Raw genomic sequence first — 21,754 nt, 5'->3', positions numbered from 1 at the left:
GAAGAAAAATAAAGGAGAGAAAACAGCAGTAAAACAAAATGTAGCTAGGATACAACAGTTATAAGAGCCCAGGCCAAAAAAGTTATCTTGCCTGTGAAGAACTTATTCAAAGTAGGCTGTCAAACAATTAAAAAAAATAATCCCAATTACTTGCAGTTTTAATCATACTGTTAAACAATAATAGAATATCAATTTAAATGTATTATAAACACTTTTGGATGTTTTTCTACATTTTCAAATATATTGATTTCAATTACAACACAGAATACAAAGTGTACAGTGCTCACTATATATTATTTTTGATTATAAATATTTGTACTGTAAAAAAAAAAATATTTTTCAAGTCATCTCATACAAGTACTGTAGAGCAATCTCTTTATTGTGAAAGTATAACTTACAAATGTACAATTTTTTTTAACATAACTGAACTCAAAACAAAATGTAAATCTTTAGTGCCTACAAGTGGAAGCATGAAGAGGCATACGAATGTGTAGCATATCTGGTACATAAATACCTTGCAATGCCGGCTACAAAAGTGCCATGTGAATGCCAGTTCTCATTTTCTGGTGACATTATAAATATGAAGCAGGCAGTATTACCTCCCATAAATGTAAACAAACTTGTCTTAGAGACTGATTGAACAAGTAGTAAGACCGAATAGACTTGTATATGGTGAACTGAAAAATATTATTTCTTTTATCTTTTTTACAGTGCAAATATTTGTAATAATATAAGGTGAACACTTTGTAATTTAAATTGGTATTCTATTATTGTTTAACAGTGCAATTAAAACTGAGATTATGACTTTCAAAATCTAGTTAATTTGTTTTGTGTTAATCACTTGCGTTAATTGCGATTGACAGCCCTGATTCAAAGCTTTATATAAAATATGAACATTGCAGTTTAGAGATGTAAACTCTTGTTGCTGCCGCCTCAACCTGGCAGAAGGGTTACAGAAATGTAAGCAACTTAAATGTGTCATAACTTGCACTTTATGAAAGGAAAACTTCAGGATTATAAAGCCATTTTAGAAAAGAAAGAAGTTCAAAGGATCAGCTGGCAAGGCTAAACCTAGCAAGTTTAAAATATTTATTTGATCTCTCATAATAAACATACATAAATACAACATAGCAAGGGACCTCAGAATTTAAGAAAACATCTATTTAAAAAGAAAATGTACATGTAAATGGAATTGGCTTTCAAAAGATTCCACTAAAATCCATCTGAATCTTTCATTCAAGGTTTGCAAAGCTGACAAGACACTCTTTGGGCAGCAGCCAGTGTCTCCTGGCAGCCTTAACTTTGTTAATTAACACTTGGGGTGTCTTAATACTTTTACAACGTTTAACATTTTTTAAATTAAGTTGTAAATGTTAAATACAAATTAGTAAATAAAAGTAGGGACTTAAAGGGCAGCCACACCCAGGATTATGGGGAAGAGACCCTGTATCCATTTTCAGTAATAAAGGAACAGCTAAAAGAGCTGCAGAAGAAAAGTAATTATTAATAATAGTAATTATATAATTACATTGATATGCCTAATATGTTATAGCAAGTAAAAAGTAGAGGTTAAATTATGAAAGGAATGTACATTTCTATTACATGTGCAATTTACACAGTAAAAGGAATGTAAACAAGACATGGTACTTAATTAAAATCCAATAAGGGCTCCAAAGAAGAGCCACAATAGGTTGTGTTTTGTTTTTCAGGTGGCCGTGTGCCCCAGTGCCCTCTGCGGAGCTGAAGCCCCGACCCCAGTGCTCCCCACAGGTCCTGGTTCGTACTTTGAGCCTAGTATTTATGGGGATTCAAATAATTACAACTATTGGGAATGTGTTGCAAGGTAGTAAACTTAGGAAGAAGGCACAAAAAGACAGGAAGATGATACAAATGAAATGAATAATTATGGAGAAAAGAAAAGAAATAAAAAGAAAAGCAATGGAATATAAGATGGCTTGACATACGTAATTGAATATAGGGGAAGCCTCATTTTTTGGAAGACAGGATTAGGGCGGTAACTGGATCAGCAGGCTGAAAATGAAATGTTTGTGCTAAAATAAGCAAATGGATCAGTAAGCTAAAAGACAGAATGTCTGAGCTCGCTAATATAAGTGGGGGAACACCCAGGGAACCATTTACTAAGAACAAGATACCAATGGACAAGGGAAATTGGGAGCGTAAAGATGAGGCAGAAAGTAAAGTCAAACATGGATACCATGTGGACAGAGCATGCTGTACAGAGATTGGTTCCTCCAAAGTAACCAAGCCAATCTCACATGTGTTGCAATATATAGTGAATGTAATGTGGGTAAATCTACATTAAGGAAGGAGGTTTGGATGTCTGGTATCCCTTGTACCCACTCCCATTCTTCATCCCGATCTACTCAAGTATAGTTTGATTGTGTGCCAGTAAAGAAACCTCAGTAATGAATTTGGAGTAGAGTGGAGTTCTTGGGAACCAGGTTGATGAGGTCTCAGAAACCACCCCAACATACACCTGTGATCTCATATTTTTGGTGCCTGGGTGAAACAGAAAGTGGCTATAATATGCAGAAGTGTAGTAAAGCTGCAATAATAGGTGGCTTCACTTCCACTATTTCATTTGGGAGTGTGCTTGTTTATGCTCAGATCACAAGCATTGGACAAGGCCAGACGAGTGGTATTTCTGTGTTGTGGAGTATGCCTGGGAGGCAGTTTGAATAAGTTTTTCCATTTGGTATTATTATTAGATTATATTTAATACAACAGTGATACTCAGATCTCAGTGGTTCAGGAGCCAAATTAGCAATCAACATTACCAAGAAGAGCCACAGTAGTATGAATGACGGGGAAATATTTAGTTTTATATATATATAAAATATTCTCACAGCAAATAAGTTAATAACTTAGTGCAAGTTGATAACTTAATTGGTTAACATAGTAAGAACCTCCTGATGGGCTAATAATTAAATCACACTGTATTTTAATATCATTTGCTGCAAAGAGCCGCAGGAGACACATTCAACAGCCACTTGTGGCTCGTGAACTTCAGTCAAAGTGTCACTGTGTTAAGCATAAATGTAAGGCCCCATTGTACAAATGCATAGTAAGAGACAGTCCCTGTCCTAATGAAGTTACAATCTAAAATAATCCTGATAAATCAGGTTTATCTGCTATCCTTACAACTCAATCTGTGCATAGAAGCCTGGGGATGAAAGTTTGGGAGAAAGAATTATAAAAATACTTAAAAAAAACCAACAACAACAAAAACCCCCACAGAGTTCTCACTGCTTCTCTTGGGTGTATTGGTCAGGGCATTCAGCATAGAGCTGCAATAAATTAAAATTATTTGTTTACATGGCACTTATCAAGCAGTTGAACTGTTCATGTTTTGTAGTATTAGAAGAGTGAGGTGAAAATCAGCAATAAATGTTACCCTATTTTTGTTTGTTTGTTTGTTACCATAGGAACTAGGTTAATTTATTCTGAAGCTGTGGACAAAAGGCTATGACTACCTGAATTTATTAGTTCACTGTGGGCATGAGAATAAATACAAAATGTGAATTAATTTACAATGGGCTAAAAATTACTCTCAGGGTGAATCTGACTATAGATCTAGTATCTCCAAGCCTTTACTCTGAATTATCAAACTACTCTTCAGCTTCAGAAGATTAAGTGTCCCTGGCTGGATCCTATTCTCATTGAAGTCAATGGAATTTTGTTGCTGACTTCAGTGGGAGCAGAATGAGGCCCTACATACTGAAGAGTTTGAAGAAGCATTCAACTAAACAGCATACGCAGTCTCTTGGGGACTTCTGGGCTGAGAATATATTTGCAGGAACGGTTTCACATTAATCTATGCCAAGCCATCCATCTTTGCCATCTCACTTAAATTGGAATGACTTTCCATTTCAAACTGATATGGTTACTTTTAAGATCAAATAGTTAGACATCATAATCTCACCAGGAACAATATGTGAAATCACTAAGAAGAACACACCTCTCCCCCCCCACCACCACTAAAGAGAATATAAATTTCAACAAATGCATTTTAGCCTATTAAACTATACTTTTTTATTTCAACACTTTTCATACCTTTAAAAACTAAATTAAAGGCACAGTTTAATTCATGCACTATTCCAAATTGCAATTATTTTGCAATAGCAGAAACCTTGTGTATATTCTATAAACCCTAATAAGATATTAGAAATGGCAAAAACATTTACAGATGCTTAATTATTATTGGTACCAACAATAAATTAGTAATATCGGATATTGTTGCTGGACTGCATCTCACATATACAAATAAAGGATTACCACTTTTGCACTTTCTTTTCACTAACAAACTGCCCATGAGGCCCATCAGCATCAGGGGCTAAAAGGGCTAAATAAACTGGAGTCTCGGCTCCCTCATCTGGACTTTTAGTGGCATTGGGACCTGCCATGTCGGTTCTCACCCATCCAGGGCAACAGGCATTTAGAAGAATTCGATCAGCTTTCCTTTCCTCGTTCAACATCCGGGCCTGGATTCTTGACAAGACCGTGACTCCAATTTTGGACACACCATAAGCGGTATTTGGCCAGCCCTCCTTCTCATGCACTCCGTTCTTGGTATCCTCCACAAACTTTGTCATGAGTTTCACTAGCTCCTCCTCAGTGATTGTGTCACTACGAAACTTCTGCTGCAGATCCCGGCTACATCTTGCCAGAGCGGATACACTTCCCGTGCTAGATACATTCACTACTCTGCCTAATATATAAAATAAACATGCCCATACACAATATTAGGTCTTGATCCTGAAAAGTGCTCCATGAAGGTCTATGTATGGTGACTGCTTTTCAGAACAGTTTAAAAACCAAAACAAAACACACTGTTGGATGTAATAGAATTGCTAGCAAATATTTGACATATCCCACCTCTACAATTTTAAATAGGGATATTTCTGAATAAACGAAGAAATCCTGATCCTGCAAACAAACACCATGCTTCCATGAATAATCCCATTAAAAAAAACACCACCACCACCACAACAAACAGAAATGGGCCTATGTACAAGAGTAAACCCTCCCCTCAGCAGTGTTTGCAAAATTGGGGCCTGGGACTTTTGATAGGAACTTTGTTCTCCCTTCTACTTTAAATTGGTATGAATGAAGAGGTCTCTCAAAATTCCTAGGGAAAGAGTCCTACCTACAGGTTAGGAGGGCCTTGAATGCACTAGAAGCAATATGGTTCCACTGCACTGGGGGGAGGCAGGCTGTATGGAGCCCATGAAGGGGAGCTGCAAGCCAAACACACAACAGAGTGCAATGTGTGTCCCAGCATCGGGGTGGGGGAAAAAAGGGAAGACGATGACTGATTCTGCAACTGCACATCTCGGTCAGCCAATCCTCCCATATATTGTTGAATGTGTGTGGGATTCCTTCCTTCTGTAGGGTTCCTCAGTGGACAGAGTCATTATCTGGGATGTGTGCTGAAAAGAGGGGTTGTCTCTTAAAAACCCAAATACACCCTCCAGAAATAAAAATTGTATCTAAATAAGTACAGATATCCTTTCAAGATCATTTATCTTTATAGTATGGGAATGGTTCCATGGCTTTGTTCAAAACCAAACTTTTCTACTGGTTTTTGGTGTTGTATAAACAAGTTTTTACAAAACCTAGATTTTGGGAAAAGTTTGACCTATGTCCCTTCCAAACATCTCCATCTGTGACGTCACAGGGTTCTAAGACATTCCTAGAGGTTCAGCTGGGAAAACAGAACTGCTGCGCTCACAGTGAAGCGCAGATCATCTGTCTGTTGATAATAAAACTGTGTTATATTTGTGAGTTTAGTATGTCTCATCCTGGCCTCTCCCATTCTGTTTACCATTATTGTGTGGACCCACACAACTCTTTCATCCTGTAGCATTTATCGCCACATGGGATGATTTTCACTACCTTTCAAAATAATATGGTATTTCTAATGGCATACCCGATGCTGGCAAATGTGTCAGCTCCCAAAACAAGGGCTGCAATGTACATAGAGCGAAACTTCTCTGCAGGGAGACAGCAACAAGACTAGGGAGCTAGGTTTCTTCAGTGACTGTGAGTGCAAGCCTGTACAGAACACTGAACTCAGCCTCAGTGCTCCATTTTTGTGAGCAAGCAGAACATTGAAATCTCCCCATTTCCTCTTGTCTGAAGCAAGGACAGATGAGGCAATTGACAATCCTTCATTTCTGCATCATGGCACAGATAAGCACTTCCGGAATAAGCCATTAGTAAAGAAAGGGATTCGAACAGAAGCAACTTTAGATTAAAAAGCATGTGCGTCAAGACGTGCATGCAAGCTATTCTTGTCTTCTTACTTTTGATGCAGCAGAAAGGCACGGGTACTCCTGTGGGCAGCAAATTTCTAACAGAGGGTAGGGTTTGCCCCCTTGTGAGAAGCAAGAGTTATTCTCAATGATACTTTGGTATTTATTAGGTTATACTTACCATGAGGCTTTATGAGGGGTAGCAACTCCCTGCAGACGTCCCTTGTTGCAAAAAAGTTTGTCCTCATTGTAACCTCTGCTTGAATAGCAAATGGAGTGGTATCAGCAACTGTTCACAGGGAGAAGAAAAATATATAACGTTGAAGTTATGCTCACTGGTTAATGGGAAAATACAGGTCTCTGAAAGCTAGAGTTAATCCTAATTCCTTCTACAGTAGTCATTTATGTATAAATTAGGAAGCAGATGTTTAACAGAGAAAGTGCAGAAAAGTAACAGGTACACAGTGCTGCAAAGATTAACATTTTAAAATGCAAAGGCCCAAATATGCAATATTAGATTAGTGGAAGATTGAGAAGATTTTCACCTGCTAAGAACTCTTAGTTTAGGGTTCTGTGTTCCCCCCACAAGAGCTGATGACAACTGATGCCTCAAAACAGGGCAGGGAGCTGCATTCTTTATACAGATTTAGAGCTCAATCATGTGTATTAAGCAATGGCTGGGTTGTTACTGCTGGTGTGTCGAGTTTCAGCATGCGTTTGAGCCAGGATGAGGAGTGCTGCACAGAGATAGGATTCCCATGCAGGCAACATCAAGCTTTTGAAGAACTGCAGCAAATGGGGGCAACTAAGCCTGTTTCTTTGTGGCAGGGAAGGAAGAAACAGGGAGCACTGTCGTTCTGTAGTAGGTACTCAGAATAAAAATTTTATTAAGATGATGTTAAAAAGAGTGAACAGAGTTTGAGCATAGAAGTTCCTGGTTATCAGGGAATAACATACAGATTATCGAGGGTGCAAAATTTGATTTAAGATCAGGTGGCATAAGGAATACATAATCTGCAATATCCCTGATTGGGGGTAAAAGGTTGATGGGTCAAAGTACAGGCATTGAGGTACGAGGGTATGAAGTTCATAGAGTGGCTATGTTCGGGTGTGGAGTATAAGGAGTGGATATGATGATGAGGAAGGATTGATTCTACAAGCATGAGGGCTCTCCAAATAGTGTAAATAGATACCAATTGTTGTAGTCCCCTTGCTAGATACAACATACCTGCAGGTAACCCCAAGGAGTGGCTGTAACTGAACACCTATTGCTTAAACTAATGGAGATATTCCTTAAAGGCGTTGCTAATAACCACCTTACCTGTTCTCTTGAGCAATGTGCCAGGACACCACTATTTACAGAATACTGACCAGTATATTAACACTGAGACATGAGGCCCAATTCATCACTGATTTCAATGGTTTCAGCATCAAACAGGGGTAAAGCAGTGAAGAGTCAAGACAATAGCTCCCAAATAAGAAATGTAAGCTGTAACTAGGACATAAGAGTTTTTTTCTTTATCGACATTTACTACATTTTAAAATATCTCTTTTTAAGCAGGTTTTCCCAGAGCTCAGGGCAGATGGCTGCGGTTTGTGAGTTGTTGCAAAAAAATATGTATCATCCATGCTGTGTGACAAATAACCTTTGCTAGAATCCCCCAGCACTATTAGAAGAGTTCTGTGCACAGTAGAGTGACCAGATGTCCCATTTTATAGGGACAGTCCCGTTTTTTGGGTCTTTTCCTTATATAGGCTCCTATTACCCCCCCACCCCCGTCCCGATTTTTCACATTTGTTGTCTGGTCACCCTAGTGCACAGTCATTACATGGCAAGCACTTCCCACTATGCATATACCTTACAAAGAAAAGTTTCTGTTGAGATAGTGATTTATGCATGAATACGTTCAACAACAGATCAGTTTAATACCAAATCCAGTATTTGAAAGGCAACATCATTCAGGTCACAGGGGAATTATTTAAAATGGTACAAGAGGCAATCAGAGTAACAAGATTAAATTAAGGAAAGAACACTTTAGACTAAACATCAAGATAGGCCTCCTGACAAATAGAGTCCTATAATATATTCTAAGACTCCCAAAGTAAGTAGAGGAAACTATGTTGGCAGGAATAGCTTCTAAATAGTCTGTTTATTTATACAGTGCTCATCACCATGGTAAATAGCTCCCTAAAGGTGTGTTCCCTGCAGAATTAAATGGAGTTATCTACACTCCCTTGCCTCTGGGGGAGGGATAGCTCAGTTGGGGGAAGGGATAGCTCAGTGGCTTGAGCATTGGCCTGCTAAACCCAAGGTTGTGAGTACAATCCTTGAGGAGGCCACTTAGGGATCTGGGGCAAAAATCAGTACTTGGTCCTGCTAGTGGGGGCTGGACTCAATGATCTTTTGGGGTCCCTTCCAGTTCTATGAGATAGGTATATCTCCATATTTCTCATGCCTAGATAGAAGGAGAGCAGCCACTCTGCAAAGCAATCCTTGAACTGCACAGCGTGACTGGCTTTTAGTAACAGAGTAGTAGCCGCCCCACTGCATTACTTCAGCAGCACTTGAGCATGCTCCCAGATGGGCCAGCTAGCTCAAGTTTAAAGCACCACTTCTCTTGAGCTAGAGATGTGTGTGTGTGTGGGGACAGGAGTTGGGTTACATAATCTGAGTTATATCTTGAGCTAACACAGCAGTGAAGACAAGATCAAAAATGAGATCTGACAAAGCACCAGAAAAATGTCAAGTTGGGAACAGCTCTCTGCTGGCACAGGGATGAGCTAGGTATCATACTTGCTTGCCTCTCCAGCTAGCATGATTCTTGTAAAAGCAGACACGACCTACTCATCATTCTTCATGTAATTTACAGCTCACAAAGCCTTGCCAATGAGCCAGCATTGTACCTTTAAAAGCAATCCCTGCGTTATTAACCAGCACATTCAGCCCTCCGTATTTCTCCTTCAGGAACTCCTGCAGAGTCCGGATACTCTGCAGATCTTCGATGTCCAGCTGGTGGAAAAGTGGGTTCAGTCCCTCCTGCTGCAGCTTTGTCACCGCAGCCTGACCCCGTCCTGGGTCCCGGGCTGTCAGGTACACATCCCCAGTGAACTGCTTACACAGAGCCCGCACAATAGCAAATCCAATCCCTTTGTTGCCCCCGGTCACCACAGCTACTGGGGTGCTGGACATCCTCCTGGGCTAGTGGATGGCAAAATAAGTTCACTGCAACAGGCAAAAGAATATAGGTGTATATATTTGGTTATTGTGACTATGCACGCCTACCTGCTCCCTCTCTATGCAATTTTCTGCAAATGTACATTTCTCTTCTGTTGCCAAACCAAAAGAAATAATTGGGCAAAATAAGGTTGGTCTCCAGTTTTTCAACGAACAATCGGCACTTATCCTGTAGCTTGCGTCTTCAAAGTGCTTTGCAAATGAATGTGAGCCAAAGAGCGGTCTAGGGCAATCAGGGACAGGGCTGGCCTCGGGGGTGAGCTACCCTGCAATCGCCTAGGGGGCGCTGTGTGGCAGTAGAGGTATGCACTGCCAGTGTAGAGTCAGAAGCTGCTCACAGCTGGCAGGGGAGTGCTCTGTGGGGGGCACTCAGATTTCTCCCAGTCACTGCTTCTTCCCACCAGAGGAACATGGTGGGTAAGTAATGCACAGATACTGCTTTCCCCTCCTCCCCCCCCCCATCATAAACAGACAGTTAAGGGTTAATGCCTCTTTTACCTGTAAAGGGTTAAGAAGTTCACCTAGCCTAGCTGACATCTGACCAGGGGAACCAATGGGGGGGACGACACACAAGATTTTTCAAGAGGAAGGATGGAAGTTTTTCCTTTGCTCTCTTCATTAAGTTCTGTGCCCGAGTGAAAAGATCCAGGAATCAACCAAGGTAGTGAGTATTAGAGAAGGAATAAATTAGCTTATGTTTATTTCCTTTTGTGACTTCGTTTTTGCAATAGAGGGGGAATCAAACTGGGTTTTCTTTTGTGTACTTTAAGTTTTTATGCCCAGAGAGAAATCCTCTGTGTTTCTGAATCTGTCGTCTGTGAGAATAGCTTGCATGCTAATCTCCCAGAGGTTTTTCTTTCACCTTTCTTTCTTTAATTAAGTCTTCTTTTAAGAACCTGACTGATTTTTCCTTGTTTTAAGATCCAAGGGGGTTGGATCTGGACTCACCAGGAATTGGTGGGGGAAAAGGGAAATTAAACTCAAATCCTGCCAGCAAAGGGGGGGATGATTAATTTCTTCTTGTTTTAAGATCCAAGGGTTTGGATCGGTGTTCACCAGGAAATTGGTGGAGGAAGTCTCTCAAGGTTACCCAGGGAAGGGTTATAGTACCTGGGAGGGAGATATTTTGGGGGGGGGAAGACAGAATTCCCAAATGACTCAAACAGTTGTTTAAACGATTTGGTGGTGGCAGCATACTAATCTAAGCTGGTAATTAAGTTTAGGGGTTCTCATACAGGTCCCCACATCTGTACCCTAAAGTTCAGAGTGGGGGTGAAACCCAGAGCCGGTGCAAGGAAGTTTTGCACTTTAGGCAAAACTTCCACCTTGCAACCCCTCCTCCCCCCAGCCCTGCAGCAGCTCCCCCCCTCTGTCCTGAGGTGTCCCCCTCACGGGGTGCCGAGCCGTGCGGCAGCTCCCCACCCCAGCTCACCTCTGCTCCGCCTCCTCCCTGAGCACGCCGCCCCCGCTCTAATTCTCCTCCACTCTCAGGCTTGTGGTGCCAAACAGATGATTGGCGCTGCAAGCCTGAGAGGCGGGAGAAGTGGAGCGGCAACCGCGCGCTTGGGGAGGGGGCGTAGGAACGCTGTAAAAAAAAAATTTGAGGGCACCGCTTTTTGGCGCCCCCAAATCTTGGCACCCTAGGCAACCGCCTAGTTTGCCTTAATGGTAGCACCAGCCCTGGTGAAACCTATGACACCCCCCACACGTTCCTTCGTGCCCCCCTAGGAGGCTGTGGGGAGGGTGAGGAGGGGAAGCGAAGAGCAACACGGAGTGCTCCATGTATCCAGGTCACTTTCCCCGCATGGGCTACTGCTCTCCTGTCCTTCCCTTATGCAGCCCTGGTGGGGAAAATGCACAGAGCCCTGACATCACTCCTCACTCCCCCCCCCCCCACAGCTCTTTGGGGGGGTGTGGAGGAGCAGCATCGGAGGGGGGAGAGTGAGCAGCAATGCCAGCTGCTCCCTGCATCCAGGTCATTTCCCAATGTGGGCGCAGGAGCGGGGTGCACGGGTTAGGAGCAAAGAGAATGCAGCACAGGGGTTGGGGTGCAGGAGAGGGGGGTGAGACAGGGATTAGGGGCAACAGGGGGGAGCTCACAAGGGCCATAGGGGGCAGGCACCATACCCATGCGGACTGGGGCACCAGAATACAAGTTCACCCAGGGCACCATTTTCCCTAAGGCCAGCCCTGCACAAGAAATGCGGTCTGATCTCCGTAACAAGCAAAGGCAGGCTGCAAGGAACGCTGTATGCAAGCTGCCCCCCGGGGGTGGGTGCGCTGGGGAAGGGGGTGCTCGGGTGAAGAAAGCAACTTGCAAACTCACCTCTGGCACTACGTAGCTCAGCCTCTTCAGCTGCTTCAGGCTCCTACGCTAAAATCCAACGGTTTTTACGCATCAGCCCAGAAGGGTCGATCCGACAGGGCGGGGCGCTCTCGACACAGACGCTTCTCACGCCTGATAAGAGAACAGCGAGAGGAGCGAGCGAGCTAGAGGCGGAGTTCTAGATATGTCCGCGGGCTGCCTGCGGCTCCGAGCTGGGTGTGGGACTGCGGGAGAGGAGGCAGGAAACACGTGGCTGCGCTGCAGCTGTGTCCGTGGGGGATGAGCGCGAGTAGTCTGGCCGCTGGGGCCTGGCTTGGGTGTAAGTGAGCTTTTTGCTTTACCATGTGCTATCTGTGCGAGATCTGGAGCTGTAAGCGAAAGGCCGTAGTTTGAATGGGATTGTTTACAGGCACTAGCGGGTAGGTTTTTTTTAAAGCGCTTTGTCTGATGGCAACTCCGGAAAGAACCAGAAAATGTAGCCGGGGTACTCCAGTCAGCGATCGGAGCTGTGAACGCAGTGGGTTTGTTATAGCTGTCTCCCGTGGTGGTAGAGATTTTTCTTATTTATTTAATCTCTTGCGCAGGGCTCTGAAAATCCAAGGCGCTAGAAGTAATATTGTTACTTAATTCAGTATGCAGTTGATAATGCAACCGGTGCTGCTATTAGAGATCTAGCCATTTGTTAAGAAAAGGCCTGATGCCGGAACTGGAGGGGGAAAACACACACACATAGGCTTTCTCGCTTACAGCTGTAGACCTGTGGAAGAAGTGATTCATGTGTGTTAGAATTGTCATCCTCTCCCCTAAAAAGATATGCTCCTTTTATTGGGAAATTCACCCACACCCGTACACGCATATTCAAAAATGTTGTGCGCTGGAAACGGGTGCTGGAACTCGGGGTGCGGGAACACCCCCTGCTTGAAGTGGTTTGTATCATATACAGGGTTTACAGTTTTGTTCAATGGCTCTCAGCACGCCCACTGTACAAATTGTTCCAACACCAATGTCAGGAAATAGAAGTTACTATGACATAGTGTGTGTGGTGGTGGTCCTGAACTCAGCAATGCTATATTGTGCTTACTTGATAGTGTTGCCGGCACAGGGGGCCGAGGACAGCAACAGTGGGGTTCGTTGCCCGGAGTGCTTCACGCCAATAAACATACCGGGGTGGAGAAACAATCAAAGTTTATTTGAGATCTCGAAGTGGTGCAAGGAGACAGGCAAGTCTCAAATCGAGCACACCAGCAAAAACAGTTTCTCTCTTCTTTATACATTTTACAACTAAGCCCCCCTCTCTACCACTCCCCCCTACTCTCCCTCCCCTCTTTACCAAAGGCATGTTTATACATTTAAGCAACTAAATCATTCCAGGGCTATAAATCTAGCTTGTTAGTAACGTCTCTCTAAACAGTTATTTGGTCCTGTTTACCCTTAGTTTATTACCCCTTCCCCAACTAGAAACATGCAAACCTCATCCTTATCGTTTGGTACCTGAAATGAACAAGGTTGTAATTGCTAACTGGCTATTTACACATTCCAATTCCTGTCCTTGGTTGTTGAGGTCGATCAGAGTTAAACATGGAAGGACAGAGTTTAAACATGGAAGAACTCTGGCTCAGGCAGGCCTAGTAACCCCAACAATAGTTTTCACTGTCATAATTAGTGCTGTCCAAATCGACTATCTTCTCATTTTGTTCTGGTGTCTTCTTTTTGAAGTATGGCTTGCCCCCATTAATTCCTATAAATTTTTTTTTCTTTTACTTATAGTTAAGCTATGGTTCAGTTCAGTTAATGACAGTATTGTCATGTGTCACTGTCCACATTGCAGTAACAACTAAATGCTAACCTGTAAGATGTGTTTACAAGTAATTTAGTCAAATATATCAAAGGAATATGTGTAACTTGACTACTTGAAATTTATAACTGTGTAGGTATATTATGAAATATTTTATATGTTGTAGGTCAGAGTTATGGTTGTTATTGGAATAACGTTAATTTTTTCCATGCCAGTATTGTCTTTCATTGAATAAATGAACTGCAAAGGTAATGGAATATTTATGTAAATTATGTGTGTTATGTTCATACTTTTAAATGCAGTGTTGTGTAGCTGTGTCAGTCCCAGGATATTAAAGAGACAACGTGGGTGAAGTAATATTTTTTTATTGAACCATCTTCTGTTGTAGCTTGAAGGCTTGTCTTACGCACAGAAGTTGGTCCAATAAAAGGATACTACCTCACCCACCTTATCTCTCTTATACTTTTTAATTGAAAATAGTTATTTTAAGTGTTCTTGCTGTGAATTTTATATATGGGTTATATTAGTCACTGTATCAACATAACTGTAAATTAATAATGTTTCTGCATGGAAACTACCTTATTTTTAAATGTAGAAATGGAAGTGCCTTTGTTCCCCAAGGGGATTATGCCCAGTTCTTAGGTAAGGTGGCAGCATGGGATGGAAGCTTTTTGCTTCCCTCTCCTCGCATTGCTCATTCAAGTGCTAGTGTGTCCTGCGTTTTCTGAGATGAAAAGCTGAAGCATGTTGAATATGAAGAACTTTAATTTCTTTTGTGTATATTTGTAAAAGTCTGGAGTGAGTAATCTTTTATATGCAGGAACTGAAAGAAATATCAAAAAAGAACCTGGCTGTTTTCCCATTTTTCATTCAGGTTGTATACCTAAGGTGAAGTTTTTCTTACCATGTGGAAAAATAGAGGTCGGACCGGTAGAAAGAGAAGAAGAAAACAATTTAGTAGTTTGCCTTCAAATGGAGGTACTGTATGTTTTCATCTATTCTTTGTTTGCATTCAGGGAAGCAACAGAATAATTAGTTACTTGGCAAGGGATCTTTCTACAGTCTGTACATGTTCAAACTCCTACATGTCTTGACAAGAGTAATCATGGACATCAGCCGTTACATGTGAACAACCATTTTATTTTCTGGTTTTAATATGCTTTAACTTAGTCTTCCTTTGTCCATGTTTAGCTTTGTGAATTCTGTTTTCTGGTTGAAGGATGATACTGTATTACTCTGCTGAGTGATTCTTGGTCATGCTGAATACCCTCAATTTCCAGTGAAATCAGTGACATTAAGGGTATTCAGTACCTAACAGAACTGATGCCTTTTTCACTATCTTATGGTGTGTCATGTTATAAAAGACCATTCTTCTGTGAATATGGTAAAAATCTACTACAGCAGTACTTCTCAACCAGGGGTACTCAGAGGTCTTCCAGGGAGTACATCAACTAATCTAGATATTAGCCTGTAGAAAACTAGGCAATGTAAAAAGCACTAGTGAAGTCTGTACAAACTAAAATTTCATACAGACAATGACTTGCTTATACTACCCTGTATACTATACCCTGAAATGTAAGTACAATATTTATATTCCAATTGATTTATTTTAGAATTATATGGTAAAAATGAAAACGTAAGTAATTTTTCAGTAATAGTGTGCTGTGCCATTTTGTATTTTGATGTTTGATTTTGTAAGCAAGTAGTTTTTAAGTGAGGAGAAACTTGGGGATACGCTAGACAAATCATACTCCTGAAAGGGGTACAGTAGTCTGGAAGGTTGAGAGCCACTGTACTACAGTACAAGTGCACCATGTTTTTAATTAAATTGTATGCTGTAGGTTAATCACTATTCTCTTCATTTAGTAAACCAGAGTCACATACTGGAATATATACAACTTAGGAAGTGGCTGAAAGAGAGGGGGTTTGATGACCGTAATTTAAGACCAGCACAGTTTTCAGGTAATACTTTAATTGCTTATTGATCCTAGGTTGTCTGGTTCTCACTGTGGTTTTATTTCCATCTGGCTGGTTTTCTTCAGGAATGAGTATTCAGTGTACAGACATTAAGGACCCAAATCCTTCAAACAAATGCACACATGAATAATTTCACTCACACAAGTAGACTCTGTCCCACATACTGCAAGCTGTTCCTCACAAGGGGGTTCTTATGCTGTTGCAAATTGCTACTGATGCCAGAGGGGCTCTGCACGGGCAGTGGGGTACACTCATGTAGTACTTCTTGTAGGATTGCTGTCATAGGCCTTAAAGAAGCTGGTCACATTTGTAAAATACTGTTGCATAAGTGTTTACAGGCTCAGGACTTAAGCTTGTAACCATTTCCTCATTCATTCTGGCAGACTAACTAAACCTATCAACATGTAGAGATGGAATGCAGATAGCAACAATAATAAATAGTTCAAATTTGAATGGATTGTTTACTGTGTGTGTCTTTAATAATAATCTTCAAAAATCTTTACAGAATTAAATTAGAAGGCAGCAGATAGTACATAGTATAAATCGAGAAACAACTGTGCAGAGCTATTGCAGAGTGACAACTAAAACACTGAGTGTAAAATAACTAGCAAAAAGGGAGAAGCACAAGCAGGGGAGAAAAAAAGTAGTTTTTAAGCCAAGATTTGGAAAAAAAATGAGTGAAGCTGAGGGATGCAGGAAGATGGCAGGAGCTGTAGAGATGAAGGCTTTCATCAGCGATAAGAATGTGTGAGACAGCAGAGAAGAGACTGAAGCTAGAGAAAGGAGGAGAGAGAGAGAAATAAGAGCCCATATCTTTAAAGGTAATTAGGTGCCTCTCTTCTATTTAAATCAATAGGTGTTAAGTGTCTATATACCTTTTGAGTATCTGGCCCAGATACATACATAAGCTTCAGCTAGTCCATGGGGGACTTTTAAAAACGGTTTTTATGTTATATAAGAAATATGTTCATTTTCATGTTTCCTTTTTCAGACCAGTTTTAATTCATAGTGTTTTGTTGTAGTCTTATGGAGAAGTCTTAAGATTGTATACCATATTGTAATCATTCTTTTTGTTCCTGCTATTTCAGATACGGGAAGAGGCTTAATGACCACAAAAGCCTTTCAGGTTAGTATTTATTTGTTTGTTTGTTATATGGCTTTTATTACATGTACTGCAGGAGCAGCTGGAGACATTCTGGGCCCTAATCAAAATTGCTCCTGGGAGCGCCTAAAAGACTAGAGGGGAGTCTAAGACGATATAATTTATAATCAGGAGTTGGAATCCCCCAGGCTCCGTGTACTCTGCATGGCAGTGTGGACTACATGGGGTGTGAATTGCAAAGGGCACCAAAATGTTATGCTTTAACTGTCCTGTGTGGACACTGCAGGCATGAACTAAAAGGTACCTAGTTTATGTTAATGTAGTCCTGTTTGAAAGGGGCACAAAGGAGCTATAATCTGGGTGTAAATGCCCAGTAGAAAATTCCTCTGTCAAAGGGGTCTCGCTCCAAGTGTGGTGTATTCTGTTCAAGGGGAAAGGTGATGCTTCTCAGCCAGTCGCCAGCCAGCCCAGAAACTGTTTATCCTCTGTCAGGACATCCTGCCACATACTGCACAAACTTCCTACATTGCTGGACCACCAGAATTTTACAACTATAATGATCCGCGCTGAGGCTGTGGTTGTATCTGTTTGCCTCCTGGCTCTGGTGTGCTCTGGAACATTTCTCTACACTTATGAATTGTGCATCCGTGGGTCATTTTCAATCTGACTTTTAGTCTATTTGATTTTTCTCAAAGGCGGGGGAAGTGATTATTTCGTTGCCGGAGAAATGCTTGCTCACCACTGGTACTGTCCTTAGTAGCTACCTTGGGGAAAACATTGCAAAGTAAGTGTGGAGGAGGGAAAGATAATCTCGTAAGAAATTCCTCTGTTGGTGTTGATAGGGTGCTCGCACACTGTTAGATTATTCATTTGAATTTGTGTTAGGGCCTCAATCTGTAAAGCCTAATTTACACATGTGTGTGACCCAAGAAACTCTGGATGCCAAATGGCAACAGGTACAGGGATCCTCTGGGTTCACCAAATAATGTCATGTAAGGTCTGTACTGGAAGCTTGTCACACCGGTTGTCATAATCATTGCAAAATGTATGTATAGATGTTGTATAAGGAGTTATATATACACTGAAAATTCAGTCCTTAAGATCTGTGACTAGGGACTGATTACCAGAAAGGTGAAAAGCAGGTTTTCTTTCTGGCAAGAAATGTTTGGTTCAAAATGGGCATCCATTTACAGTCTGAGCTGAGTGCTAATGAAGGATTGTGGAATCTTCAAAGACCGGAGATTTAGAGGAAGAAGTGTATGGGCAGAGGAGAGCTCTGCTTGCAAGTAAGGACAATGAACTTTGGGGCAGTGTTCCCTCTCATTTTTTCCAACCCATGTGCAGAATGAATTTTGTTATGTGCACCAATATGGAGGTGGTGTGTGACACATCACCTCCATATTGATGCACATAACAAAGTTCATGTGGCAGGTGTGGGGCTGAGGGGTTTGGAGTGTGGGAGGGGGTTCAGGGCTGGGGCAGAAGGTTGGAGTGCGGAGGGGATGAGGGCTCCGGCTGGGGGGGCAGGCTCTGGGGTGGGACTGGGGATGAGGGGCTCGAAGAGGTGGGGGGGGATGAGGGGTTTCGGGTGCAGGCTGCCCTGGGGCTACAGTGGGGAGAGAGGACTCCTCCCAGCTCTCCCCCTCAGCCCAGGTGCTGTTGTGGGGAGGGAGGGGTGGCTCTCCCTGCTGGGGTCAGAGGAGGGTCGCCTCTCCCACGGCCATGGCAGGCCCGGGCTGGGTTGGGTCTGGGTCTGGGGAGAGGTATCTCTCCCCTCCGGAGCTCTGAATGCCTGTGCGGTGCTTAAGTATTTGGCTTATTGTAATAGGTTTATAAATTTATATTAAAGTAAGTTTGGCTGTAATGCAAAAAACCTACAGGCTATATCCTGTGTGTTAAGCTAAGGGAAAGTTAGCATATTTAAATTAAAACCTAATAAACTAAGAATAAAACTTAGGGAAACCAAGCTTAGCCTAGTTTCCTTGAAACTTAAAGCTTAAGAAGAACAAGTACAGCCTACTAATAGTAGCAGTCATCGTAAATAAATAAAATAAATAAAGTTAAGTAAAAATGAAGATGGAGTAAAGTGAGAACTGGAGATACTCTTTTGAGGTGGGTTACCTCTTTTATAGGGCAAATGCCAGAAATCCTTCCTCTTATGCCCAAATTCTCCTTACCCACAGAAGTGTTAGGGTACACTCACCCCATAGGCTAATATGTATGAGCATATTCATAACAGGTATGTACGCACATTAGTCTCTTGTGGTGTACTTGTTAAGTCTGTGGGTACAACATTTTAAAAAAAAACCCTATGCCATTCTTCATTGTTTATTAGTTTAAATAAACATAGGCGTGGGTACTTATCTATTTAGGTAACAAAATATAGGTTAACTTTGCTTTCCAAGTAAAAGATTTTAATATAAATATGCTAACTTTGCCTTAGCTTAACATACAGAATATGGCCTGTAGGTTCTTGCATTACAGCCAAGCTTACTTTAATATAAATTTATAAACCTATTACAATAAACCAAATACTTAAACTATAAAAATATATACACACAAGCAAGCAGGTTAGTCCTATAGGCTACAGTAATTGCTGGGGTAACGTCTGGAGCCCTTTTAAAAAATTGGCATCATATTAGCTATACTCCAGTCATTTTGCTACAGAAGCTGATTTAAATGATAGGTTACAGACTACAGTTAGTAGTTCTGCAGTTTCACATTTGAGTTCCTTCAGAACTCTTGGGTGAAATACTGTCTGGTCCTGGTGACTTATTACTATTTAGTACACTGGTATGCTGTTTCTCTGGGAACAGAGGATCTGGTATTTCTGTGAGTGTTCAGTGGTCAGGGGCTGGATACCACAGGGTGACACTTTGAAGGGACACAAGGCCTGGGGTGCATCTGTTGTGAAACTGCAGGGCAAAGGAAGGGCTAATATAGCCCATTATAATATAGCTATAATGACGGGCTGTTTGTGTTAGAAAGCTGACACCCAGTTAAGCACAGGCAAGACTCCTTTGTGCTGGCAGCAGATGGTAACAAGGTGACTCATAGCTCTGGGTGAGTCGAGAAGCGTTACAACGTATTCCCATTGGTCTCAACAAGACTACTTGCATGCATGTGGATTGCTCAAATGAGTAAGGTTTTGCAGGATGGGGCCCTTATTTAAATGGAATTGTAAATGATTTGTTTGACATTACTAAATGTGCATGCCCTAAAAGAAAGGAATTCAAATATGAGACCACAAAGTGCCATATGAAGGCACCCTTTCAGCAAATTCATAACAAAAGGTGATGTAGAGTATAGAAAACTATTTTATATTTTTGTTTAAACAAAATCCAGTGTTTTACCAGCTCGTTTTTAACAGCTTGTCAGTAAAAATAAATTTAAAAACACCTCGAAATAATGAAAAAACATTTGCAGGTGAACTACAAAGAAGTTTAAAATATTTGTTTATAATCTCCAGGTATTAAAAGGATATGTGTGGTTGTATTTTCTCCACCTCACTTCTGTGTATCTGTTATGTTTTTAATAGGTGGAAGCCTCCCATATCTCCTTTGATAGCACTGTGCACATTTTTAATAGCAGAGAAATATGCTGGTGAGCAATCTGTGTGGAAGCCTTATCTTGATGTTTTACCAAAGACCTATACGTGCCCTGTTTGTTTGGATCAAGAAGTAGTGAGACTTCTTCCTGAGCCCTTAAGAAGGAAGGCTCAGGAGCAAAGAACAGTGGTCCAGGAACTGTATACCTCTTCCAAGTCTTTTTTCTCTTCTCTGCAGTCTTTGTTTACTGAGAATGTAGAAACTGTTTTTAACTACGATGCCCTGCAGTGGGCTTGGTGTACCATTAATACTAGAACAGTGTACATGAAGCATTCACAGAGGGAATGTTTCTCTAGAGAACCAGATGTTTATGCACTAGCGCCTTATTTAGATCTGCTAAACCACAGTCCAAATGTTCAGGTAAGAAGCTGGAAAAACATAACCATAGTTTTTACGATGTACAATGCACAGACTTTTTGCAGAATCCACATTCTTGTCTCTGATGAATTAGGAACACGGCATCCCACTGAAGGGTCATGATTGGTGTGTGTATAGTGTATTGTTTGTAGGACAGCTATAGGCTCAGTAGATATGCCACAAAAACTTATCATGTAACCCAGCGTGAATTAACAAATAGAATTGATTTTATGAATCAAGGGGCAAAATAAGGATGGGGAAAGGATTCTGCGCCTCTGCCCGCCCCCAGTACCCTGGTATGATGAGGTGTAGCAACCCCACACTCAGCCTGAAGGGATTAATGAAAGCCTGTGGGCACAATCAGCCTCACCCCACTACACCTGCAGTATGTGTCAGACCTGAAGGAGAAGTTAAAAGGGCTGGAAGGAGAGCAGATTTCTGGCTCTCACTCAGTGAGAGAAGCCTGGCTGGAGTCAGAGAGCTGAGTAGGGTTGCTGGCAGACAAAGCCTCTCTGAAGGAAGGCACCTCTGCAATGGGGAAACTTAGGCAGTTGAGAAAGAAAGTGGCAGGAGGTGAGTCCACCCAGGTTTCTCCCCTGTGGTGGAGGGTCCTTCAAGGAGCAGGAAGACTCCTGCTGAGTCAGGGACTGCCCTGCCAGGGGAATGGAGGAAAACCCCTCTGCAGCAGATCCAGCTGGGTAGCGGAAAGTGCTAAGAAGCCCTGCAGACCCTTTGGGAAGTGGCTTAGAGTGGAGCTGATATGCTGGGAACCTGGGAAGAGGTTGAGATAAAGGGCCAAGACAGGATAAGGTAAGAAGTGGCCCAGGAGACAGCCAGGGCCTTGACTGTGTAATGACGGTCCTTGGTCTGGACCGAATGGAGTGGGAGGGCCTGAGTTCTACCAGCCCACCAAGGAAGTGGGGGTGCCCCCCCTCTCTCCCCAAAGAGTAAGAACTGCTGAACTCCCCTGATACTAGAGATGAGGACTGGTGAGTCTGGACTCAGACCAACTGTCCAACATGAAGTCGAAGGACCACAAGCTGGTTTACCCTGGGAGGGGTGGGACGCTACATGAGCTG

At 42.0% G+C, this 21,754-nt stretch overlaps 2 protein-coding genes across 7 annotated transcripts in view; one reads left to right on the top strand and one right to left on the bottom strand.

Moving 5' to 3' along the window:
• Positions 1–21,754, top strand: part of SETD4 (SET domain containing 4) — a 47,489-nt gene that overhangs the window by 14,020 nt on the left and 11,715 nt on the right. For 3 of the 6 annotated variants that reach the window (XM_034752546.1, XM_034752509.1, XM_034752555.1), the window contains exons 1-6: positions 12,053–12,155; positions 14,506–14,609; positions 15,498–15,593; positions 16,697–16,734; positions 17,406–17,494; positions 20,249–20,678. In XM_034752546.1, the coding sequence (XP_034608437.1) occupies positions 14,537–14,609; positions 15,498–15,593; positions 16,697–16,734; positions 17,406–17,494; positions 20,249–20,678 (726 nt within the window). In that variant the 5' untranslated portion in view covers positions 12,053–12,155; positions 14,506–14,536. The other 3 variants (XM_034752525.1, XM_034752518.1, XM_034752535.1) reach the window with 3 other exon arrangements.
• On the bottom strand, positions 755–11,983 carry LOC117867478 (carbonyl reductase [NADPH] 1-like). The gene is made up of 4 exons (XM_034752567.1): positions 11,837–11,983; positions 9,180–9,498; positions 6,457–6,564; positions 755–4,729 (listed from the first exon to the last, which is right to left on the bottom strand). Exons 2-4 carry the CDS (start codon positions 9,463–9,465, stop codon positions 4,293–4,295), a joined length of 831 nt encoding a protein of 276 aa, XP_034608458.1. The 5' UTR covers positions 9,466–9,498; positions 11,837–11,983; the 3' UTR covers positions 755–4,292.

Source organism: Trachemys scripta, chromosome 1 (assembly GCF_013100865.1).
Source record: "Trachemys scripta elegans isolate TJP31775 chromosome 1, CAS_Tse_1.0, whole genome shotgun sequence".
Taxonomy (NCBI): Eukaryota; Metazoa; Chordata; order Testudines; family Emydidae; genus Trachemys; species Trachemys scripta.
The sequence above is the reverse complement of the archived record's forward strand: the minus strand, read 5'-3'. Positions and strand labels throughout refer to the sequence as shown.

Coding starts and splice junctions, on each gene's coding strand:
- LOC117867478 (XM_034752567.1), bottom strand. CDS start 9,465: ATGTCCAGCACCCCAGTAGCTGTGGTGACCGGGGGCAACAAAGGGATT. Junction 6,565..9,179: donor CGCAGGGATTGCTTTTAAAG/GTACAATGCTGG, acceptor CCCTGTGAACAG/TTGCTGATACCACTCCATTT. Junction 4,730..6,456: donor ACCCCTCATAAAGCCTCATG/GTAAGTATAACC, acceptor TTTATATATTAG/GCAGAGTAGTGAATGTATCT.